Genomic DNA, 24,736 nt, shown 5'->3' on the forward strand with positions numbered 1-24,736 from the left:
CAGCCTTGAGTGACAAGGACAAGGTGCTGGTGGCTCACGCCTGTAATCCTAGTACTCAGGAGGCCGAGAGCTGAGGACCGAGGTTCTAAGCCAGCCCGGGCAGTAAAAGGTCTGTGAGACTCTTATCTCCAATAAACTATTCAGAAAGTGGTACAGTGACTCAAGTGGTAGAGTGCTAGCTTTGAGCACAAAGAGGCTCAGGGACAGTGCCCAGGCCCTGAGTTCAAGTCCCAGGACTGGCAGGGGAAAAAAAAAATTGAGCACCAGACTCTGCACATTCACAACATGCTTTTTTACATGATCACACTTCTGGACAGTTTTTTTTTTTTTTTTTTACAGGTTTTGTCAGAGAAGAGTCTAGATGCTTTATTTAAAAAAAAAAAATCAAATCACACAGTTTTGGACACGCCAGTGATTTACTGTTAGGACTTAGGATCTACTGAATGGGCGGGATGAAAACGCCATCATCATTTTAAAATGGGGGATGATGGAAATGCCTTCATCATTTTAAACAAGTGCCAAGCTGGGCTTGAGGTGCAATAATGCCATAATGCCACTGTTGGTCCTCATCAGTCTTGGTCCACCTTCCCCCCCCCCCCCCCCCCCCCCCCCCCCCTGGGAGGTGAAATCACCAGCTAGTCCCAGCATGGGTGGGTGGGTCCGGTCAGCCAGGGCATGGAGTGTCCATTGCCTTGCTCTCCTGTCATGCCAAGCAGTGAGAGGGTGGTGGCCAGGCGCTGGTGTAAATCAGCCACGGTGAAGGACCAGAGAGGGACACGGGGAAAAGGGGCTCCTGGCTCCCCCAGAAACCCTAGCCCTTGCCTGTGGGCGGGGGGGGGGGCGGGGGGGGGGGGCTCACCTCCAGAGTTCTCTGTGGGGATGGGCCTTGGGTTTGATGGCTCCTGGGTGTGCTGGGGATAACTGTGGAAGGCTGTGTGCGGGCCCCCGCTTGAGTCACTGGGCTTCTCTTTGCACTTGCAGGAGAGGCTTGCTTCCCAGCCCCCGAGGATGCTGTCGTCCCTCGTCATCGCGCGGCTGATGGACGAGAACCGATCCCAGGAGGACGGGCCGCCCCTGGTCCTGCCGCTACCGCGCGCGCTGGCGAGGCCGGCCTCCGCCCACCGCAGGGCCCTCGCCCCGTTTCCCGACAGACTGGGCATCCCGGCGCCCTCCGAGGATGGGGGGCCCCGGCCCCCGAGCCCGGGCGGCCCTCGCCGAGGCTTCGCATCCATCACCGTCACGGCCCGGCGCGTGCGCCCCGCGGCCAGCGCCCCGGCAGCCTGGGGCGCAGGGCCCGACTCGCTGTGCCCCAAATGCCGGTGCTCCCCGGGCCTGGCGGGCGGCTCCCACCCGCGACAGCAGCGTGGGCCTCTCACCTGTGCAGAGATCCCCCCGCGACACGGCCCCGTGGGGAGGCAGAGGAGCCCGCAGGCCCGCACCAGGCCGTGCGGTGCGCCCCGCGAGCGCGCGGTGGGCGCCCACGGGGAGGACGCAGGGGGCGGCTTGGGGGCGGACAGCTCCCCACCGGGCCGGGACGCGCTGGTGTTCAGCTCCTGCGTCCACCTCCGGGTGTCCCGGCCGTGCCCCAAGGCCGGCTGCGCCCTGGGCAAGGCCCTGTGGGTCCCCGTGCAGCCAGCCGCCCCGGCCGCCGGCCCCCAGACGCACCGGTCCGTGCTGTCGCTCAGCCTCAACTGTAGTTCCCACCGGCCGACAGCAGATGGAGGCGACGGCACAGCGAACGCAGAGCCAATGGGCAGCCTGGAGCCCGGGCTCGGCCGGCCACCCCTGGCCCTCCCCGGCCCGGCCTGGGGCCCGGCGCCCCCCGACAGCCAGCCCCAGGAACAGCCGGCCGTGGAGCGGGTCTTCCTGGGGACCGGCCCCTGTCCTTGGAGTGGCTCTCCCCCCCTGGGAGACAGGGAGTGGACAGACGCGGGAACCCAGCAGCTGGCGGTGAAAAAGAGGAAGGAAGACCCCGCGGCCTCGCGCACGGGCTGTCCCGGCAACCAGCTGTCCATTCACATTCCGGGCTGGAGCTTCAGGGCAGGTGAGTGGGGCCCCTTTGCCCCTCGCCAGCGGGTGGTGGGGTAAATGCCCTGCCCCGCCGCCCTGCACAACCAGGCCAACAGGGCTTCCCAAGACGAGTTGCTCTGATGTCTTCTGCTCCAAGGTGGCAACCCAGTTGCTCGGTGTTGATGGCCGGTGGAATGGTTTTACTTAGTCGAAGAGGCCTTGCCTCAAAGCCTCACTCCTAATAGGCGTGTCAGGCCATTAGCAGTGAATAGGGAGAAACGGATTTAGACCGTGCCCACCTCGTGCACCAGTGTACGGTGAGAAGAAAAACCTTGCCAGCCACATCCACAGGGTTTGACTCTTTGGTGTCACACATCTGTATGAGACGGTTCCCAATTCTGCAGTTTCGACTTTTCCATCACTTAAATTGCTGTCATAGACATCATGGCGTTGGGTGATAGTCTGAAACTTGAACTCAGGGCCTGGGATCTATCCCTGGGCTTTTGTGCTCAAGGCTAGACCTCCACCACTTGAGCCACAGCTCTACTTCCAGCCTTTTGGTGGTTAATTTGAGATGAGAGTCTCACAGACTTTCCTGCTTGGGCTGGCTTTGAACTATGATCCTCAGATCTCAGCCTCCCGAGTAAATGGGAGGACAGGTGGGAGCCACTGGTCTCCACCCCTCCCCCGCCAATGTGGGACATTTTCTAAATGAGGAAGTTTGGGTCTCCCTACACCAGCCAGCAGCAGCATTTGCAATCCCTGTTTTGAGTTTTGTCTTTGGGGTCAATTTGGCTGATTTTCATTGCCATTGTTGCCATCTTTGAAACCAGGCAGAATTCCCATGACGGGAATGCCCTGAAACCCTTTGCCTTTTCTTTGGAAGTCAGGAGAGGGAGGTCTATTTTGGAGAATAGTTTCTTCTGATTTATTTGGATGGCATTGACCTCGGGGCCTCATGCTTGCTGAGCAAGCACTCTACACTGAAACATGCCTCCAGGGGAGTTTTTTCAAGTAGGATCTTACTTCCTGCCTGGATGAACATCCGGGTTAAACCTTAATTATTTTAGGCTTCACATTATATTGCACACCTAGCTTCTTGCGTTGAGATGGAGTCTTGCAGACTTTTCTACCCAGGTTGCCCTGGAACTTTGAACCTCCTATGGCAACCTCCAATGCGGTTAGTGGTTACCCAGCTAGTGGTTGAGAAGGGGGTCTGCACATAAATTCCCAGGCTGGATATGAACTCAACCCTACTGATTTTAGCTCCCGAGTAGCTAAGATTATAGTCATGCACAGCCCACTCCAGCATAACAGTTTTCTTTTTTCTTTTATCTATTTAAACTTCCCATTTTTCTGCCTCATTTTCTGTAAAAAAAAAAGCTTGGTTTATGAATTAGGGGCTTTCCACTTGGGGAAAATATTTAAAGATAATAGTAATAAAGTGAAAAATGCGGCATATGCATAATAACCTTACTGTGCAGTTTTTGTCCATTAAAGCTTTATTAATTAATAAAAATAACTGTTAAACACTTAAAACTATAATGTGCATAGAAATGTTAAGTGATGTAATTAATTTTAACAAGTGTAGATATATTAAATGCTCAGAAAATTTAAAAGCAATTTTGATATGGCTTTCAGATTGATTAAACTGAGTCTTACAGACTGACTGCAAGAAGGCAAATGAAAGGGGCCTGCCTTGTTCCCAAGATAAACCCCACTTCAGTATTTCAGGAAACTGCTCACACTACATGCTTGATCTTCCAACAGTAGACAACCTGTGCTCTGTGTGCCACCCCAGTGACACACCTCCCTGTCTTTGTGTGGTGTGAAATAATTTGAAAGTCTAACGCTTTTCACCAGAGGATCTCTAAAGATAACTCCAGCTACATCTCAAACATTCATTTCAGATAGAAGAGTAAACGCAGAGGAAATTCCCCCAAATGTGTTTGGATTGGTGCCGAGAAGGCTTTTGGATATGGCTTTGACAAAAGTGGCTTTGTGAAGTGACTACGCTGTGAGGGATTTTCTTAAGCAAATAGTGGAAGCCAACTCTACTTCTCGTGGCCTGACAACTCTTAGGATAATCCTGTGTTCCACAGAGTCTAGCATATGTGGTGTCTGCCATGCCATTAAAAGAAAGAGGCCAGGGGAGCCTTGACGTGTTCTTATAAGAGTTGCCAATTTTAATCTCCTAGCTCAGTGCATGTGGACAAACGGCAGTTATTCATGGAGCTTATTTATTTGAGCACCTATTGCAGAGTCTGGATGGTTGTTGTTTTGATGTTGGGATATGTGTGTGTGTGTGTGTGTGTGTGTGTGTGTGTGTGTGTGAATGAGTGTCAGTGTCAGTGTGTTCGTACTGGGGCTTGAACTTATCGTTCAAGTGATAACTTACCGTTTTGTGCTCTTGCCCTGGCTTTTCCACTCAAAGCTGGCGCTCTGTTCTTGGCTTTTTGCTGGTTAATTAGAGATGAGTCTCGTGGATTTTTCTGTCCTGGTTAGCTTTGAACCCTGATTCTCGGATCTCAGCCTCCTGAGTAGCTAGGATTACAAACATGAACTACCAGCACCCAGCTGGAAGGGACTGGTTGTTCTCCAAGGTGTTCAAGCTTCAGAGAATGTCTGTTCTGCGTGCCTGATGTGGAGTCTTTGGGATTGAGGCTCCGTGTGACTCTGTGCCACTCCATCCTAATGTCCAAAGCTAGGGAGCTTTAGAGGGTCCAGAGATTTGGGGCGTGTGCCTCCGATGTAGACAAATGAACAAATACACACATTCCTATGCACACGTAGGCCTGTGCAAGCTCTCACTTGGAAACGAATGCGCAGTGTCTCTCCATGGCGTAGGATTCCTGCTTGAGGTTTAGAAACGCAGCTCATTGACCCAAACGACCACAGGCCGGCCTGGTCCAATGCACGCCGTGTTTCCAGGATGTGCTTGCCGACCTGCCAGCCTGACAGAGCTTCGCGGCCTTCCTGCGAGTGTGTTTGGACCACGGCAGTGCTCATTAAGACTCTGGGGCACAGTTTGTGTTTTCCTGTCCGAAACCATGCGTGCATCTGGGGCATTCTTGGCGGCCTGCTGTGGTTACACACGCAATTAGCAGTCTTCATCCTTCCTAGAGACCGAATCTGAAGAATTCCAAAACACCTCCTCAGCACCTGACACCCAGCTGCGGCCTGGGTGCTGCCGAGAGGTTCTATGAGTAGAATTGAAGCAATTTTACTTCTAGTCATTGGGTTATTGGCGAGCAAGTCCTACAGCTTGTCTTCGTTGTATTTATGCTCTGTCTTGGGCTTTGAACTCATGGCCTCCTGCTCCCTTGGCTGGCTTGCTCACAGCTGGCACCCTACTGCTTGAGCCACACCTCTAGGCCCTGCTCTTTGTCGCTTATTCTGGAGGTAGAGTCTCATAGGCTCTTCTGCTTTGGTTGACTTTCATCCATAGTCCTCTGGGTCTCAGTCTTCCGAATAGCTAGGATACAGGCGTGAGTCACCAGGACCTGGCTCAGACTGCATTCTTATATATACATATGCTATAATTTTATTGTTATTGGTATGGTGTTGCACAGAGGAATTAACATGCCACAACTCAGGTAATGCATGCAATTTCTCTTTTGGACAGGGTCATCCCTCCCTTTGCCTTCTCCCAGTCTCCCCTTCCCATCCTAGCCCACAAATTGCAAAATTCAGTTTCCAGGTAGCGTATACTAAATACCATGATTGTATTTGTTCACCCTTCCTTCCTTTCTTCACCTCTCCACCCCAAGAATCAGAAAGAGAAAAATGGAAAACCAAATGAACAAAAATAAAACAGAAAACTCTAACACACACACACACACACACACACACACACACACACACACACACACACACACACCCCAACATAATTGACCCAGCTTTCTATTTTCTGGAATTCATTTCAATAAATAATATTTTACATGCTCAGGAGAGGTATACCTTTGGGCTCCTCCCCGACTGGGGTCCTCCTTCGGTCTGACTGTGAGTGCCTGGAGTCATGTTTAAATCATGACCAGTAACATTTCAGATCTAGCTTCCACATATGCCCTTTGTCTCTTTGAGCTTGGCTTACCTCACTTAACCTAATTTGTTCTAGGTCCATCCATTTCCTTGAAAATAACATAATCCTGTACTTTCTAATGGATGAGTAAAATTCCATTGTGTATGTGTATCACATGTACACATTTTTGGATCCACTAATCCACTCTAGGGCATCTGGGCTATTTCCATAATTTGTCTATTGTGAATAGTACAGCAATGAACATGGATGTGCAAATGTCTTTCTCATATCCTGATTTGTAACATTCTGGGTAGATGCCCAGGCTGTGTCCTAGGGAGGTCCTCTGTGTTTGAGGAACCTCCAGACAGCCTGCCAGAGTGGTTGTACTAGTTTACATTCCCAGTGTAGTAGGGTTGCTTTCCCCCCATGTCTCTGCCAGCATTTGTTGTTTGAATACTTGCTATTGGCCAATCTAACAGGGGTGAGATGGAATCTCAAAGTTGTTTTGATTTGCATTTTCTTTATGTTCAGGGATGTTGAGTATTTCCTCATGTTTTTCTTTGCCATTCGTATTCCATTTTCTGAGATGTCTCTCTTCATCGCCCATTTGTTGATTGGTTTGTTAGTTTTGGAAGGGGTTAGTTTCTTGAGGTCAGACATAATACTTGGTTGGTGTGTTGCTGGTAAAGATCTTCTTCCAGTCTATTGGCTGTTTTTCTAGTTTAGTAACTATTGCTATGTAGAATTTTTTTTTTTTTTTTACTTTGGTGTAATCCCATTTGTCAAATCTCTCTGCTATTTGATATGCCCTGGGACTCTTTTCAAAAAGTTTCTGCATATGCCTATAAGTTCTAATGTTGTAATAGTTTCAGTAGTTCAGGTCTGATGTTGAAGTCTTTGGTCTTCTTTGAGTTGATACTGGTGCATGTTTACAACCAGGGGTCCAATTTTAACTTTGTACATATGGGTATCCCGTTTTCACACCATATCTATCTTTTTCACACCATATGTGTTTGGATCCCTTGTCAAATTCAGATAACCAGTATGTAGTTTTATTTCTGGGTTTTCTAGTCTGTTCCATTGATCTTTGTGCCCATTTTTTGTGCCAGTACCAAATTGTTTTTGTTACTATAGTTCCATAATAGAGTCTGAGATCTAGGGTTGTGATATCACCAGTATTGCTTTTTTTTTTTTTTTGCCTAAAATTCCTTTGGTTATTCAAGGTCTTTTGTTGCACCATATGAATTTCTGGATTGTTTTGTCTAGCTCAGTGAAGGACATTGGGATTTTTATGGAAATTACATTAAATTTGTAGATCACCTTTGGTAGTATGGCCATTTTCACAATATTAATTCTACCTATTCATGAACAGAGGAGGTCTTTCCATTTCCTAATATTGTCTTTTATTCCTTTCAGAGTTTTATAGTTTTCATTGTAGCACTATTTTTCTTACTTGATTTGGTTTATTACTAACTTTTGAGGCTATTACATATAGAATTGTCTTCCTTTTCTGCTTGTAAATTATTGGTATACAGAGAGTCTACTGGTTTTTGTGAGTTCATTTGTATTCTGATATTTCCCATAGTTGTTATCAGCTCTAGGAGCTCAGAGATAGAGTCTTTTGGGTACTTTAGATATAAGATCATGTAATCTGCAAAGAGGGATAGTTTGACTTCTTCCCCTATGAGAGTCACCTTTATGTCTTCCTCTTGCTTTATTGCTCTGGCCAGGAATTCCAGAAAAATTGTTCAGAAAAAGAGTGGAGAGAGTAGACATCCATTCCTTGTTCCTGATTTTAGAGGAGATGGCTTTAGTTTTTCACCATGTAGTATAAGGTTGGCTGTTGGTCTGTCCTTTAAATCCTCTTTATTTTAATGTATATGCCTTCTATTTCTAGCTTCTTTAGAGCTTTTAACATGAACAGATGTTAGAATTTGTCAAAGGCTTTTTCTGCATCTATTAAGATGATCATGTGATTCTTATCTTTGACTCTGTTTATGTAGTATTGATTTAGGTACATTAAACCAGCCTTGTGTCTCTGGGATAAAACCTACTTGATCATAGTGTATACATTTTTTCTCACTTTTTGAATTCTGTTGGCAAGTATATCAAGGAGCTTTGCATCTGTGTTCATCAAAGAGATTGGCCTATAGTTCTCATTTTTGGGTGGGGTCCCTACCTGGTTTGGGGATGAGTATAGTACTTGTTTTATGAAATGCGCTTGGTAGTGATCCTCCCGTTTTTATTTCATGGGAATGTTTGAGGTGTACTTGTGTTAGTTCATCTTTAAAGGTCTTGTAGAATTCAGCTGTGAATCCATCAGGACTCAGGCTGAGTTCTTGAATGAGTCTTTGCAAACACACCCAGAAAAACTACTAAGATTAGGAGGGATGAGTATTTGCAATATGGATAGATCTGTCTAACTGGTTCTGGATGTTTTGTCCTAATTGTTAGTAAGCATCTTGCTGTCATCATGGGGTGGGGGTGGGCATTGTACTAACTGCCACATCCATAATAAGGAATCATCACCATCATCATTGTCCTACTCATAATGACAACACATATTGTAAGAATCTAGATGACAGATCCTAGTTTATGGACATTACTTTAAATCATTCAAACCATGATCCTTTGCAGGCAATTTTATACATGAAGCTTGAAGATTAAGTAATTTGCTGGAATCCACATGGCCTCTAAGTACCAGAGCTGGGTACTGGACATCTGCTATGTCCTTGCTGGTGACAGTCCTGTGCAGAGCAGTCAGGACTGCGTGTCCTCTGCTACTTGGGAAGGCAGTGGTCTGAGAACTTCTTGCTGACATGTGCCACAGTACTGGCCTTTGATGACCAGTGAGCTGTAAGTGAATTTCCAATGAGATATAAGTCATGTCATTTGATGTGGTTCAAGGCATCAGATTAGAAAATTGCCTCTGAAATCCTTCCCAGCCTGGACTGCAGTTTTCTGTGTTGCTCTGTGGGATTTCCAGTGTTGATTCAAATGGTGCTGTCTTCACTGGGTCCATGTGCCTCCAACACAGTTGGCTTAGAGCCATTGCCTGTTGCCCATTGCGTGTTACATGCCTAGCCTAGCTGTAAAGCTCTCTTCCTTCTGAGGCCTCTAACAAGATACAATAAACTCTTCTAATGCTGGATGCTTTGGGCAGAAATGCTCTACCCACCCTGTGTTTCTACTCTAAGGAAGACCCTTGTATGGGTAGGCCTCTCTTAGTGCCCAGGCTTAGGGATGTTGGTCTGAGACACCCCCAGGGGAGTTTTCTATCATCACTAGTGACAAAGGGATGGATGAGGGGAAGGAGCAAATAAGTGCTGTGTCTGCTGTCTGCTGAGGGCACAGTCACCCCGAGGAATCCATAGTGAGCAAGCTTTGTTTCACTTACACCCTTCCAGGGAAGAGAATGCACTGTGCACACCACTCAGAATTCCCTGTCGGGGAGAAGACTCACTGGTCAGTTTTCCTGTCTGTCCAACAACTTCTCTGTAGGCTGGGAGACAGCCTGGGTGGTAGCATGTTGAGGAGGACTCAGATCCTGGGGTCCCATTTGTTAATAAAGTTTTATTGGAGCACAGCTAAGCATATTCCTTTACACATGGTTCTGCAGCTGTTTTTACCCAGGGCCAAGTGGACTCCTTTGGAAGAGACCACATGGCTCACAAAGCCTATATCCCACTTGGCTTTGACAAAGCGTGTGCCACCCTGGCTCCTGGACGAGCCCTATGTCTGGAGGATATCACCTGCTGGCGCAGGTGCCATCTGTCCCTCTGTGGACATAGCCAAAGGGCCTCTTGAAGGCTTCTCTCCTGGTGCACCAGTCCTTTCATTTGGAGGCTGTGGTTGTCTGTCCCCGATGCCGTCACACATCAAGTCTCTGGATGTGAGGAGGGAGCAATACTAGAGTCAAAGGGAAGAGCTCTCTCATCTCTGGCCCCACCCTGTCTACTCTGGGCCTTCCCACCCTCCTGCTGGCAAAGCCTTCCTGGCACGCCCCGATTCTGTCCCTGCTTCCTAAACACAAATGTCCTAATGATCCAACCATGGCATGGAGCCCTGAGACCTGTCTTCCTGTCAGCCAGACGAGCACTTGAATGTCACTTGAATGTCACTTGCCAAGGGTTGGGGCAATGTGTGTCCAGCCCTGGTACCTCCTGTCCGGATCAGGCTGGAAGCCCACCTGGAGTAGCTTTTCTTCCTCACCTTACTTCCCATGCCAGAGGTGGCACCAGGCCCTAGGCTGGCCTCCAGGTCCACAGTGCTAGAATAGAGCTCAGATGTGGTCCTCACCCTGCAAGGTGGAGTCCTCCAATGAGACGCATTTTCTGTCTCGTGGGCGTCCTTTTCCTCCTTCCTGCATGTCTCTGGAGAACGGCGTCCACACGGGAGTCCTCAGTACTGACCAGCAGAGCACCGTGGAACACAGAAACAGGTGCTCAGGGCCTGTGTGCTGGGTGGAGGCCAGAGGGCCCTGATGACCCCACAAAGCCCTGGTGTGACGTCAGCACTCGCTGCCTCCCCCTCCTCACACAGCTCTGTCCCCCCTCCCCCGCCCCCGTCCCCCAGAGAGCTCCAGCCAGCGCAGGGCGGGGAGCCATGTAAAACCCACTGTCCAGAGGTAGGTGGTGGGAACTAGTGGAACCTATAGACTTGGCTGTGAAAAGACTGAGGGGGTGAGATGTCCAAATCTTGCCCCTACACATGCCGGTACTCAATCAGAACCATCTAGTGTTGTCCTGGAAATAATCGGCCTTCAGATGGTCCAATTGAATTGTCGCTAAGAGGAAATACGCACAGTACTGCGAAAGTATTTTGAAGACTTTTAGAAATCTTTTGCTTAATTCTTGAAAGATCTTGATCAGATGGGGTCGTCCTCACTCCAATCATAAATATGGTTTTAACATCATTTCCTGAAGTCTTTGGGGACTAAAATTGCTTGCTTCAACAACCCTAGTGGGCTCCATGGGAATAGGACCTTTTCTTCTCTTTTTTTTTTTTCTCCCAAGCAACACCCATCCATTGCAAGAACAGACCACATCCTTACATCCTTACGTATTTAGGAGAAAGTCATTGCTAATCTACCATTTGCTCAGATTTACCGTGGACTGATGAAGAGAAATGGATTTGAGGCCTGAAGCGGGTTGGCTGGATAAGGGTCTGATCTTTTAAAACGAGGGAAGCAGCAGAATAGCTCCCCGCATATGAATGAGTGACGGTGACGGTGAGGGGCCCCATGGTCCTGCCAGTTGGACCCATCTGCATCTCACTTCGCTCTGCTGGTTGCTCACCACGTCCTGGGCCGAGCGAATCAGTGTGGGCTCCACGCAGGGCCTCGATGCTGTTCTGTAATTATCAGTCTTCGATGCAGGCTGAGCTGTCTGCTGGAAGCCAATTTTAGGCCTGCCCTGGGAAAGCGGTTAGAGAAAGTGGTTAGGAGTGTGATCAATTCTGTAAGGAAAAATATTCTAGACACAAGTGATCCTGGAAAATGGGGTGTGGGGAGATGAATGAGAACTAGTGTGTTTGATTCCTTTGGCTTGGTGATGTTTTTCTTCTTTCTCAACAATCTTAAAGCAAAGCTTAGATCTTGCTGTAAAATGTGATTTTTCTTTTGTGCTAGTAACTAACTTTGGGGGATAAGAGATGAATGACAATGGTAGAGGGAGCTCATAAATTCCTCTTAAACTGGAGTTTCAAAGTAGTTTGTTAAAATGCAGGAACATTTGTCCTAGTGCTATCACAGGTTCATTTGTTTTTCCCTTTGGAGCACAGCCACGCAAGGGTGTCTGTAGATAAAGAACCCAGCCCACGGCCCAGGTACGTTAGGGACCTTGCCTGGTCCAGGGCTGTTCTCAGCCAGTGTGGGAGGACATCCCACACACCCAGGGCTTTTCCACTGCCAGGGCTTTTGCACACTGACCCAAGGCTGTGAGTGGCTGTTGCTGTGGTCAAGAGTCCTTTCTGGAAAACGTTCTACCTCTGCTTCTGTGCATCTTGATCCTCAGCTACCTAACAGCAACGAGCAGGTGCTTCAAGATTGAGGTCCTGATAGAGTTCATTACAGGGGCAGGTACAATGAACACAAGTTAATCTTAGAGTCTGCACCCTTAAGTCACTACCCTTGCCCACTCTTGTGATATGTGCCTGTGGGAACACCCAAAGTCATCATCAGAGGATGGACAGAGAGACGGGCCCCTTAGGAGTTGGGAATCTGAAGTTGACCACCACATGTACAAAAAGTCATTTAAATTTTTTTTTATTTTATTGTCATTGATGTACAGAGAGGTTACAGTTTCATACATTAGGCCTTGGGTACATTTCTTGTACTGTTTGTTACCTCCTCCCTCATTCCCCCCTCCCTCCTCCCCCTTTCCCTCTCTTCCCATGAGTTGTTCAGTTGGTTTACACCAAATGGTTTTGCAAGTATTGCTTTGGAGTCATTTGTCTTTTTATCCTTTGTCTCTTGATTTTGATATTCCCTTTCACTTCCCTAGTTCTAATACCAGTATATAGAGTTTCCAATGTACCCAGATAAGATACAGTGATAATGCAGGTTCAACCACAGGAAGGGGATACAAGAGGATCCATCAATAATAGAAGCTACGGTTTCACATCGCATGTTGAAAGTAATTACAACAGTGATCTAACACTTGTTTCCATAACATGGAGTTCATTTCACTTAGCATCATCTTACGTGTTCATAGGGGCTACTGGGCTGTTGTGATCCTCTGCTGTGACTAGCCTAAACCTGTGCTAATTATTCCCTATGAGGGAGACCATAGAGTCCATGTTTCTTTGGGTCTGGCTCACTTCACTTAGTATAATTTTTTCCAAGTCCTTCCATTTCCTTACAAATGGGGCAATGTCATTCTTTCTGATAGAGGCATAAAATTCCATTGTGTATATGTACCACATTTTCCTGATCCATTCATCTACTGAAGGGTATCTGGGTTGGTTGCATATTTTAGCTAGTACAAATTGTGCTGTGATGAACATTGTTGTGCTGGTGGCTTTAGTGTGTTCTTGTTTGGTCTTTTGGGTAGATGCCCAAAAGTGGGGCTGCTGGGTCATAGGGGAGCTCTATGCCTTCTGAGAAATCTCCATACCACTTTCCAGAGTGGCTGAACCAGTTTATATTCCCACCAATAATGAAGTAGGGTTCCCTTTTGGCCACATCCCCTCCAACATTTGTTATTGTTAGTTTGCTTGATGAAGGACATTCTTACTGGGGTGAAGTGGAATCTCAATGTTGTTTTGATTTGCATTTCTTTTATGGCCAGTGACGTAGAGCTCTTTTTCATATGTCTCTTGGCCTCATTTCCTCATCAGAGAAGTCTCTTTTTAAGACTTTAGCCCACTTGTTGAGGGGGCTGTTTGTTCTTTGCGGTTTTGTTTTGGAGGAATTTAATTTTTTTAGTTCTGCATATATTTTAGATATAAGGCCTTTGTCTGTTGTATGGCTGGTAAAGATCTTTTCCCAATCTGTGGGCTTTCTGTTTATTTGGCGAGCTATGTCCTTTGCCCTGCAGAAGCTCAGCAGTTTGATGCAGTCCCATTTGTCCAACCTTTCTTTGATTTGTAGCATTTCTGGGCCTTTATTAAGGAAGTTTTGTCCTGTTCCAAGGAGCCCAAGTGTTTCTCCTACTCCTTCTTGTAGTGTTTTCAGGGTATCTGTTTTTATTTTGAGGTCTTTGATCCATTTGGAATTGATTTGGGTGCAGGGTACAGTGACATATAAGGATCTAATTTTAGTTTGTTGCAGGTGTTGAACCAGTTTTGCCAGCACCATTTGCTAAAGAGGCTATCTTTCCTCCATCCTATTTTTTTAGCTCCTTTATCAAAGATTAAGTAGGCATAGTTCTGCGGGTTCCTTTCTGAGTTTTCCGTTCTGTTCCATTGGTCTTCAGGCCTGTTCCGGTGCCAATACCAAGCTGTTTTTATTACTATAGCTTTATAATACAGCTTGAAGTTTGGTATTGTAATTCCTCCAGCACTGTTCTTTCTGCTTAGGATTGTTTTTGCTATTCGCAGTCTTTTATTGTTCCATATGAATTTCTGGATTGCTTCCTCTATTTCATAAAAAATGGTGTTGGGATATTAATGGGTATTGCATTGAATTTGTAGATAGCCTTTGGCAATATTGCCATTTTGTCTATATTAATCCTCCCAATCCAGGAGCATGGGAGGTTTTTCCATTTCCTTAGTTCTGCCTGAATTTCATTTTTCATGTTTTTAAAGTTCTCATCATAAAGGTCTTTCACTTCTTTGGTTAAGGTTATTCCTAGGTATTTTATGTTTTTTGAGGCTATTGCAAAAGGAATTGCTTTCCTGATTTCGGACTTGGTCTTTCGGTCACTGGCATATAGAAAGGCCGTTGATTTTTGAGGGTTTATTTTATATCCTGCTACTTTGCCAAAGTTTTGGATCAGCTCTAGTAGCTTGGGGGTAGAATATATGGGGTTCTTTAGGTATAGGATCATGGTATCTGCAAAGAGAGAAAGTTTAGCTTCATCTTTTCCTATTTGGATCCCCTTTATGTTTTCTTCTTGCCTAATTGCTCTGGCTAGGAATTCTAGTACTGTGTTGAAGAGGAGAGGAGAGAGAGGACATCCCTGCCTTGCTCCTGATTTTAAAGGGAATGGCTTCAGCTTTTCACCATTTAGAATTATGCTTGCTGTTGGTTTGTCATAGACTGCCTTTATTATGTTCAGGAATATTCCCTGGAATCCCAGTTTTCCCAGGGCTTTTAGCATAAATGGGTGCTGGATTTTATCGAATGCCTTTTCCACATCTAGGGATATAACCATGTGATTCTTTACCTTGCTCTGGCTGATATGGTGGATTACATTAATTGACTTGCGTGTATTGAACCAACTTTGCATCCCTGGGATGAATCCAGTTTGATCGTGGTGTATGATTTTTTTGATGACCTGTTGAAGTTAATTGGCTAGAATTTTGTTGAGAATTTTTGCATCAATGTTCATCAGGGAAATCGGTCTATAGTTCTCTTTCTGTGATGAGTCCCTGCCTGGTTTGGGGATGAGGGTTATACTGGCTTCATAGAATGTGTTTGGTAGTGGACTTTCTCTTTCAATTTCATTGAAGAGTTTGAGAACTATTGATGTGAGTTCTGTTTTGAAGGCCTTGTAGAATTCTGCTGTGAATCCATCTGGACCTGGGCTTTTCTTGGATGGGAGATCTCTTATTGCCATTTCTATTTCAATGCTGGATGTGGGTCTGATTAGAAGGTTTAAATCTTCATGGTTGAGTTTGGGGATATCAATTAAAAAAGTCATTTTTTTCTAATCATTTTTCTCAATGAATTGGAGTATTTGCATGCAGACTTTGCATTTCTGTCTTTTGTGAAGTCACATTTGTTTCCTTTGTGCTTTGGTGTTGTGCCAAGAAGCCTGCAGTAAGCAGATGTCATTATTATACAATGTCATTTATGCAGGTCTTTCCGCTCTTCCTGTGTTCCAGAGGCATGCATCTTCTGAGCAAAGCTCTGTGGTGTGTGTGTGTGTGTGTGTGTGTGTGTGTGTGTGTGTGTGTGTGTGTGTGTGTGTGCTTGTGTGTCAGTGCCGGGCTTGAACGCAGAACCCAGCCTTCTTGCTTATTTTCTCACTTAAAGCCAGCACTACACAACTTGAGCTACACCTCTGCTTCTGCCTTTTTCCTGGTTTGCTGCAGATAAGATTCTCTGTCTCTGTCTCTCTCTCTTTCCAGTCCTGGGGCATGCTGAAGACTAGTGCACTACCACATGAACCACAGCATCACTTCTGGTTTTGGGGAGCAATTTATTGGAGATGAGTCTCATGAATTCTCCTGCCCAGGGTCCAGGGTGGCTTTGAACCACAATCCTCAGTCCTCAGCTCCTGAGTAGCTAGCATTACAGGTGTGAACCACCAGTGCCTGGGGAGTCTCTTAGATGTTGTCTGTCCAGGCTGGCTTCAAAGATTCATCCCTAGATCTCCTCCTCCTGAGTAGCTAGGATTGCAGATCTAAACCATCAGCACAGCCAGCTCACTTAGAGAGAGAAAGGAAAAGAGAGGACTAAAGCTTCTATTTCCACATTGTGGAAAACTCAGTGTCCTCTTCAAGAATCCCTTCTTACAAGTATAAGGGATCCCATGGGACATATTTTGTGCGAAAGCCGCTCGTGGAGTGCAAGGACGGGCCTGCGATGGAATGAAGTGGACAGGGTGTGTCCCGGCAGAACCTGGAGCGCTCGGAGAGCTGAAGAGTGAGCCTCATCCATTGGGGCATGTTGGCGAACTGTGTCCAGGTGTTTGGGGTCAGATGGTGTGTGTCTGTGGCTTGTCGGGCAATGACTGGCTTTCTGTGGCATCCTCTCCTGAGCCCTTCCAAACAGGCTTGGGCATGGAAGTCCCAAGTGACGCACTTGAGTGCACAGAAGACAGCGAGAAGGGCTGTGGGCAGCGACGCAGACACCTGGCTGAGGGCTTGGGAGGGCCGTCCCTCAGGGGGTGGAGGCTGGTATTTCCAAGAGCAGCTGGCTAGACAGCAAGGAGGATTTCTGCTCCCCTGTATCGCCGTGTCTACGCTCTCCTCCTTGGGCTGCCTTTCTGCCCAGGTCGGATACCCTCCCCAAAAAGGTTCTCTAGAAGAGGATTTAAGTGAATCCGTTTCCTCTTGGAGTTTTGTTGTTGTTGTTGATTTTGTTCTTCCCTTCTCTTTTCCTAGTGAAAGAGTTAAAACACGTGCAAAGTTAAAACAGTAATGCAAAGGGAAATGCGGAAGCTGACTCTGAGTCTGTTTCTCGGAATGGCTTACATAGGACATTCCCCTCCACCTCCCCAAACAGTTACCCGCATTCTCCTGCGCGGGGCCTGTGGGAATCAGGCAGAACCCAGACTGGGCCACTCTGTGGCTTACGTTCCCCCCGCCACCCGCACTTTAGTCATGTAATGGACACAAGGGCGTCTGCTGCATCACTGTTTTTGTTTTTACATTTTTATAAAGTTGTGTTGATAAATAGCCTGGTGAGTATCATCTAATTCTCTTAAATCAAGTTTCTAAGTTTCCATCCAAGAAAGAGGTACTTTTTAAACCTTTGAATATAGATTTCAAAAGGATCCTCTAAATTGTACTATCTACACAGAAATACCAGCTTTCCCCAAACATAGGAAGCATTGAGTATTGGTGTTATAAAAATTCCCACACCATATGTGTGTTTTTTCCATAGACAAGTTGACTTCTCTCGTGTTTTATTTCACATCCATGTGCTTCTTGTGAACTTTCCCTGTTCTTTGAGCATTTCTCATTTTGTATTTCTGCCTATGTAGGAAGAGCCTTTGTATTTTAATATTTTTTCCTTTTCTGTGGTACTGGAACTTGAACTCAGCACCTCGCACCTGAGCTATGCCCTTGCCTTTTGGTTTTTCATTCCTTTTCCAGGCAGAGCCTTGTGCCTTGGACATCCACCCTTCTATCTATTTTCTGCATAGCTGGGGTTGCAGACACACCCCACCATGCCCAGTTCTATTTTACCTGTTACTATTTGTGATCATTTTCAAGACTTCAGATTTCAAAATAGTGTTGGATTCCCAGAAAGGCAACGAGGATAGCCTTCCTACGGCTTTTTCACCGTATGCAACTGCAATCACGTAATAAAGACAACGTATCAGCTCAGCAAAGCAGACATCTTGGGCTGAGTAGACCCTGGCTTTGCGGCTGTCCCGGTAGCTGTAGGATCTTGTAGCTTCCCTGATCTCCATCTAGAGAGGTCAACAGCATGGCCCCCAACCCACCAAGTGTGCAACCAAGAATGTCTTTATTCACGTGTTGCCAGACATTCCTGCTGCGACACTCACCCCTGTGGAGACCCACTGATCTCGACTAAGAAATGGCATTGGCTCAGCACTTGGTAAGTGAACTGCAGGCGGACTCCGCTTCCAGCCTCCTCACAGATGCCTTTTCTCTGTTCTAGGATTCAATCCAGGATGCCACTTGGCCTTTAGTCATCATGCCTGCTTGGGGTAATTTTTCACATTCAGATTCTTTCTTGCCTTGATCTTCCCCCCCATCTTTCCCCAGCAGGCTTAGAAAGGCCCTCTGTAGCCCACATCCTTCCCCAGGCGCGGTTTAGCTCTGGAATCAGCCCCCCAGGATGCATTCCTTGTGCCTAGAATCCATTCTTCCTAAAAGACTTTCCCGTCGTCCATGGCACCACTGACTGGTAAGAGAGCTCGTAGATCAGAACTGACCAGCCAAGTGTGGAGTTCTTGTTTAAGTACAGCTCCGTCTAACTCATGTCGCTGTTTAGTGGTAGAAATTCCCCTTGTTCAGTTGTTAGAGTAGTAAACATTGTTCTTACCATCTACGGATACAAAAGATGGGGGAATCTTTTTAAAAATCTACTTCTAAGTGTGAACTCCTGGCATGTAACTTATCTAGTCCTTGAAGAATTCAGGCAGGGGCAGGCTCAAATTTAATTTTTTTTTTTACTTAGACCAAAGAAAAATTTATTATCAACAAAGAGACGGGCAAGACCCCTTCTCACAAGAGAGAAGAAATCTCAAATTTAATTTTATAGTTTAATGAAGTCCCCCCAATCTGGTCCTATAGTTTATCCATTTATTTTTCCTTTGAAACAGACTATTGTGAGGCACAGATTGTTCTGTATATACCCATGTGATCAATAGCACAGGCAGACATGCGGCACGTATTTCTATCACTTCAAAAGTTTCCCAGTCTGTCCAAGTGTCCCCCACCCAGCCCCATAAGGAAACCCGCACACCTGGAAGCAAGCCAGCCCCCTCCTCTCTGGAAGGTGGCTTTCGCCAAGACACATGCTCTTGATTTTCTTCCATGTTAGTACGTGAATCTCTCATTCGCCGCACTCATGCCTTGTAGTTTTCAGTATAGAGCTCCTTTATGTACTGTGTTTAATTTATCCTTTCTTATTTCACATTTGAAATGCTACTATGTTGTTCGTTTGTTTGCAGTGGTGGGGTTTGAACTCTCGGCATAGCACTTGCTACGCAGGCATTCTACCCTTGAGACAGGCCTCCAGCCCTTTTTGCATTCACCATTTCCAGGGACGGTGCTCATGGGCTCTCTGGGGCCACGGTTCTTCCTGGGTGTGCTTTCCTGGGGTCAGGAGCCTCTGTGTCCAGCCACTGTGCTTCCCCAGTGGCCGGGAAAACAGGTTCAAGCCACTGTGCCCGGCTATTGTTTGAGATGGTGTCTCCAGACCTTTTCCCCGAGGGCTGGCTTTAAACCATCATCTCTGATTTCTACCTTCAAAGTCACTAAGGATTATAAGCCGAGCCTCTGGGCTGGGCTGATGCCAGTTGTTCAAAATGCTATTTCCATTTTTTCTTGCCTACACATGACAGATATATTTGTTTTTTGTAGAGTGACTCTGAGTCTTGTAGTTCGGTTAATAGCTCTTAACAAATACAGCAATGTTTTTGTACATCCCTTAGAATTTTCTGTATACGAGGTTACATTTTTGTGGACAAAGTTCTACTTATTCTTTCCCTATCAGATAACGCTCTTTTTTTTCTTTCCTTATTGCACTGGGAGAATAATTCCCAGTGGAATCTGAGTCGAAGTGATGAGACAGGACATCCTTGATTGATTCTTCTTTAGCTGTAGAGATTTTTTTTTTTTTTTTTTGGCCAGTCCTGGGCCTTGGACTCAGGGCCTGAGCACTGTCCCTGGCTTCTTCCCGCTCAAGGCTAGCACTCTGCCACTTGAGCCAAGGCGCCGCTTCTGGCCGTTTTCTGTATATGTGGTGCTGGGGAATCGAACCTAGGGCCTCGTGTATCCGAGGCAGGCACTCTTGCCACTAGGCTATATCCCCAGCCCGGTAGAGATTTTTTTTAAAGATACATATTCCACGTATACTGAAGCCTCATGCCACTCCTGTTTTTTAAATTATTTTGATGTTGGTAGGGCTTGAACTCTGGGCTTGGGCCTGGTCCCTGAGTTTTGCTACTAAAGGCTAGCACTCGACAACTTTGAGCCACAGCTCCACTTCCAGTTTGCTGGTGATTAATTAAAGCTAAGAGACTCTTGGACTTGATTGCCTGGGCTGGCTTTGAACCACGATCCTCAGATCTCAGCCTCTAAGGAGCATGTGAGCTGCCAGCATCTGGCATGTTTGTTAGAATTCTTTTTATCATGATAAGATATACGAAGCACAAAGTCTACCTTTTCTTCGTTTCGTATTCCATGGTGTCTGTGGTATGGAGAGAATTCATGATGTTTCCCACACCGGTCTCAAGAACGCTTTTCATCGTGCAAACTAAGCCTCTGCCCTCCTTAAACAAACACTACCTCCCCATTCCCTGGCAACTAGCCTTCTGTCTCTGCGAGGTGAACGACTCTAGGAACCTTATGTAGGTAGAACCAATATCTGCATTTCTGTATCCTTTTGTGGTTGGCTGGTTTCTTCTTGGCATAATGTCCTCCGTGTTTGCCCCACGCTGTAGCGCGTGTCGGAGCCTCCTTCCTTGTTGATGCCGAATAGTATCCTACCATAGCCTGTGCCTACTGAATACCCAGGGGTGGGCACTCGGCTGCCTTCGTTTTGATGCCACAGCAAGTGGTGCTTCAATGAACTCTTTGAGTCCTTGACTTCAGGAAGTAGAATTGTTGAAACACGTATGAATCCCATGTGTACATCGTGAGAAGCTGTCCAAATATTTTCTAGAAGAGAGAGAGTATTTGACAGCGCACTGGAAATGGACAGAGGTTTTATTTCTCTACATTCTCACCAACACTTATTTTGTATTTATTTTGAGCTTTTAGAATTCACGCTAATTGCTATTCAGGGGTATCTCATTGTAGTTTTGATTTACATTTCCCTAATGATTCCTCAGTGATGTTGGACATTTTTTCATGTGCCTGTCAGCCATTTGTATGTCTTTGGAGAAATGTTTGCTCAGATCCTTTGTCCGGTTCTTATTCAGATATTTTTTTTTAATTGTTGCTCTTTCTGCTGCTAATTTGATGAGAACTTTAATTATGCATGGGTATTGAATATTGATAAGTTCTTTTTATGCACCTATTGGGATAATGGTAGGGCTTTTCTTCTTTATTTAATGAAAATTGGGGAAATGCATTGATTTTCATGTTAACCTAGCTATATATTTCCAGGACAACTGTTTGATCATGATGAATTATACTTTAAAAAATAAGTACATTGCGGGATTCTACATGCAGATTTTCAGATTTATTTTTTTTTATTTTGCCAGTCCTGGGGCTTGAAATCAAGGCCTGTGCACTGCCCCTGAGCTTCTTTTGGCACAAGGCTAGCACTCTATTTCTTGAGCCACAGAGCCACTTCTGGCTTTTTCTGTTTATGTGGTGCTAAGGAATTGAACTCAGGGCTTCATGCATGCAAGGCAAGCACTTTACCACTAAGCCATTTTTCCAGCCCTTCAGATTTTGTGTGTGTGTGTGTGTGTGTGTGTGTGTGTGTGTGTGTGTGTGTGTGAGAGAGAGAGAGAGAGAGAGACAGAGACAGAGAGAGAGACAGAGAGAGACAGAGAGAGACAGAGAGAGAGGGAAACTTTGGTATATTGCTTTCATTTGAAATGCTTTGGTTTGGTGATGACTTTGTTTTGTTTTGTTTATTTTGGGAAGTCCTGGGGACTAAGCACAGGACTTCCTGCCTGTCAGGCAAGTGCTCCACTACTTGAACCACATACCCCTCAAAAGACCGTTGCTTTTGGTATCAGTAAATAACAGCTTTATAACATACACTGGAAAGATTGTTTTCTCCTGTAACTCTGAAGGAGATTGGAGGTTGGTAATATATCTTGCCTTATTAGGTTGAAATCACCAGTGAAGCTCTAAGAGCTTGCAGTTCTGTTGGTGAGAACCTTTGAAATTACAAATATAATTTCTTACTTGCAGCGCGACCAGCCAGGGTGTCTGCCTTATGCTTTGGCAATTTGTGCCATTCCATCACAATAGGATGTAAGTTATTCACATAAAGTTTTCATCGGATTTTGTTTTTATTCTGCATTCATGGTGATGTCCTCTAACTTGTTCCTGATCATTCAGAACTTTGGTCTCTTCTTTTGCCTTATTAGTCTGCCTGAGGTTTGTCCAGAAATCTACATTATTCTGTTATCGGTCAATTCTCTATTAGGTTGAACATCCTTAATGCAAAAATTCAATATCTCAAATGCTGAACAATCTGAAATGTTTTGGTCTTTTACCACAAGAGGAAAATTCCACAGCATGCCACATTGCTTCATGCCCCAAACTACTAAAAATATTGCTTGAAGTGATCTTCTGATAATACACGAGGTATATGAAACATAAATGTATCTTGTGTTTAGATTTGGGTTTCATTCCCTAGATATCTTGTCATGTATATGTGAATATTCCAAAATTCCCACCAAACCCCTTATCTGTCTGGTGTCTGGGCCCAAGCATTTCTGGTACGGGATACTCAGGGAAAGGGTGCAGCCTAGCAAGTACATGTCCCCGACTTAAAATGCCAGTACCACCAAAAAAGTTATATAGATATATATTCATTTTTGCTTTTAGTGTGGTATTTCCAGTATCTGCTTATTGAATTGTCTCTCTTTCTTTAGGATATATTAATAATACAAGGAGGGTTCATTATGATAATTCCATAGCTGTGAACAGTGTAATAATAAACACGGGAACGCACATTTCTCTCTTTGTTATGTGGGTTTATACTGCATCAGACAGACACTCAGGAGAATTCATATGAAAGGTCTATTTTCAGTTTTTTTAAAGAAACTTAAAGCTGATTTCTGTGTTGGTTGCATTCGTTTACATGTGCACGGCCCATGTAGGAGGATTTTCATTTCCATATATCCTCGCCGTTGGTTTTCATGATGACTGCCATTCTGACAATTTGGATAGAATCTCAGCACAGCTGTGATCTACACTTTTTTATGGCTATGGATGTTGAACATTTTTCTATGGATTTATTGGCATTTGCACTTTTTCTCTTGAGAACTGTCTGTTCAATGAATTTGCTCAAGTTTTATTTGGATTATTTGTTCTTTTCTTGTTTAATGTGTAAGCTCTTCATGTATTCTGGATATTAATCCCTTAACAGATGAACAGCTGGCAAAGATTTCCTCTCCTGCTGTAACTGCTTCACTCTGGCCATTGCTCCTCTTGATGCAAAGACACTTTTAGATCTGGTGCAATCCCATCCGCCAAGCCTTATTCTTATTCCCTGAGCAACAAGAGTCCTATCCAAAAACGCACTGCCTATCTCTAGGACTTCGAGTGTTTTCTCAATACAGTTTTAAAGTTTCAGGTCTCAAATTTAGATCCTCAATCCTCCCTCACCCCCTCCCCCCACCCCGCCCCAGCCTTTTTGTTTTGCCAGTCCTGGGGACTTGAACTCAGAGCCAGGGCACTGTTCCTGAGCCTCTTTTTGCTCAAGCCTAACGCTCTACCACGTGGGCCACAGCTCCATTTCTGGCTATTTCTAAGTAGTTTATTGGAGATAAGAGTTTCACAGACTTTCTGCTGGGGCTGGCTTCAAGCCATGACCCTCGTATCTCAGCCTCCTGGTAGCTAGGATTACAGGCCTGAGCCACGGGCACCTGGCTCCTCAACCCACTTGCAATTAATTTTTGTGTAGGCTAAGAGGTAGCAGTCTAGTTTTAGTCTTTAACCTGTAGATCCTCCGTTTTCCCACCAATTGTTAGGACTCTCCTTTTTCCTAAACAGGTTGTTAGCACTCTCATCAAGAATCAGCTGACCTTTGCTGTGTGCGGTTGTGCCTGGATCTTTGGTTCTGTTTTGCTGGTTTAACTCTTTTTGTTCCCGTCAGTGCTGCTCTTCTCCTTTTGGTGCTGCGGCTCTGTGGTGTATAACTTGAATCCAGGTATCGTGATCCCTTCAGCATCTCTCTCTCTTTGCTCAGAATTGCCTTAGCCATTTGGGCTCTTTTGGGTGACAAATGAGTTTTAGGATTGATTTTTCTATCTCTGTAAAAAATAGCACCAGGGAATGACACTGAGTCTGTGGAGTGCCTTAGCTAGTGTGATCATTTTCACAATGTTAATTGTTCCAATCTATGAACACAGGACACCGTCTGATCTTCTGGCAAGGGTGGGAAATGCCCAGCCCCACTGGCCTAGGACAAACACCCGTACCTTCCTCTGGCCGTCCGTACCCCATTTGCCTACCTGGATCATTCTGCACGGCCAGAGAATGGCGTTGCCTAAGCAGCCCTCGGCAGGCAAAAGTTTCCCCTCTCTTTTGCAGTGTCCTTTTCAATTTCTTTCCTCAGTATTTTATTGTTTTAGTTACAGAAATCTTTCACCACTTGGAGAGGTGTATTCTTTATTTTGAGCCTATTGTGAATGAGATTGCTTTCCTAATTACTTTCTCAGCCTGTTCATTGCTGTGATATTACTAACTACTGATTTTGTATTTTTTATTTCTTTTATCCTGCTACATTGCTGAATGTGTCGATCAGATCTGAGAGTTTTTGTGATAGGTTTTTCTTTTCAGTGTAGGATCATATCAACTTGCAAAGAGGACGTCTTTCCTCCCTATTTGTATCCTTCTTATTTCTTTCTCTTGTCTTATTGGCTCTGGCTAGGAATTCTAGCACAATATTGAATAAGAAGGGGAGACCAGTCACTTTTGTCTCGTTCTTTAAAGGAAATGATTTGTGATGTTGGCTATGAATTTGTCATAGATAGTCATTGCTAC

General features: G+C 45.5%; 1 protein-coding gene across 1 annotated transcript in view; it reads left to right on the top strand.

Annotated features, from left to right (window-relative positions):
• C2H10orf90 (chromosome 2 C10orf90 homolog) overlaps positions 1 to 24,736 on the top strand; it is a 195,608-nt gene that overhangs the window by 132,408 nt on the left and 38,464 nt on the right. Inside the window, exon 4 of the mRNA XM_048336112.1 lies at positions 982 to 2,044. Coding sequence (XP_048192069.1) covers positions 982 to 2,044 — 1,063 coding nt within the window. The remainder of the gene's footprint in view (positions 1 to 981; positions 2,045 to 24,736) is intronic.

Source organism: Perognathus longimembris, chromosome 2, assembly GCF_023159225.1.
Source record: "Perognathus longimembris pacificus isolate PPM17 chromosome 2, ASM2315922v1, whole genome shotgun sequence".
Lineage (NCBI taxonomy): Eukaryota > Metazoa > Chordata > Mammalia > Rodentia > Heteromyidae > Perognathus > Perognathus longimembris.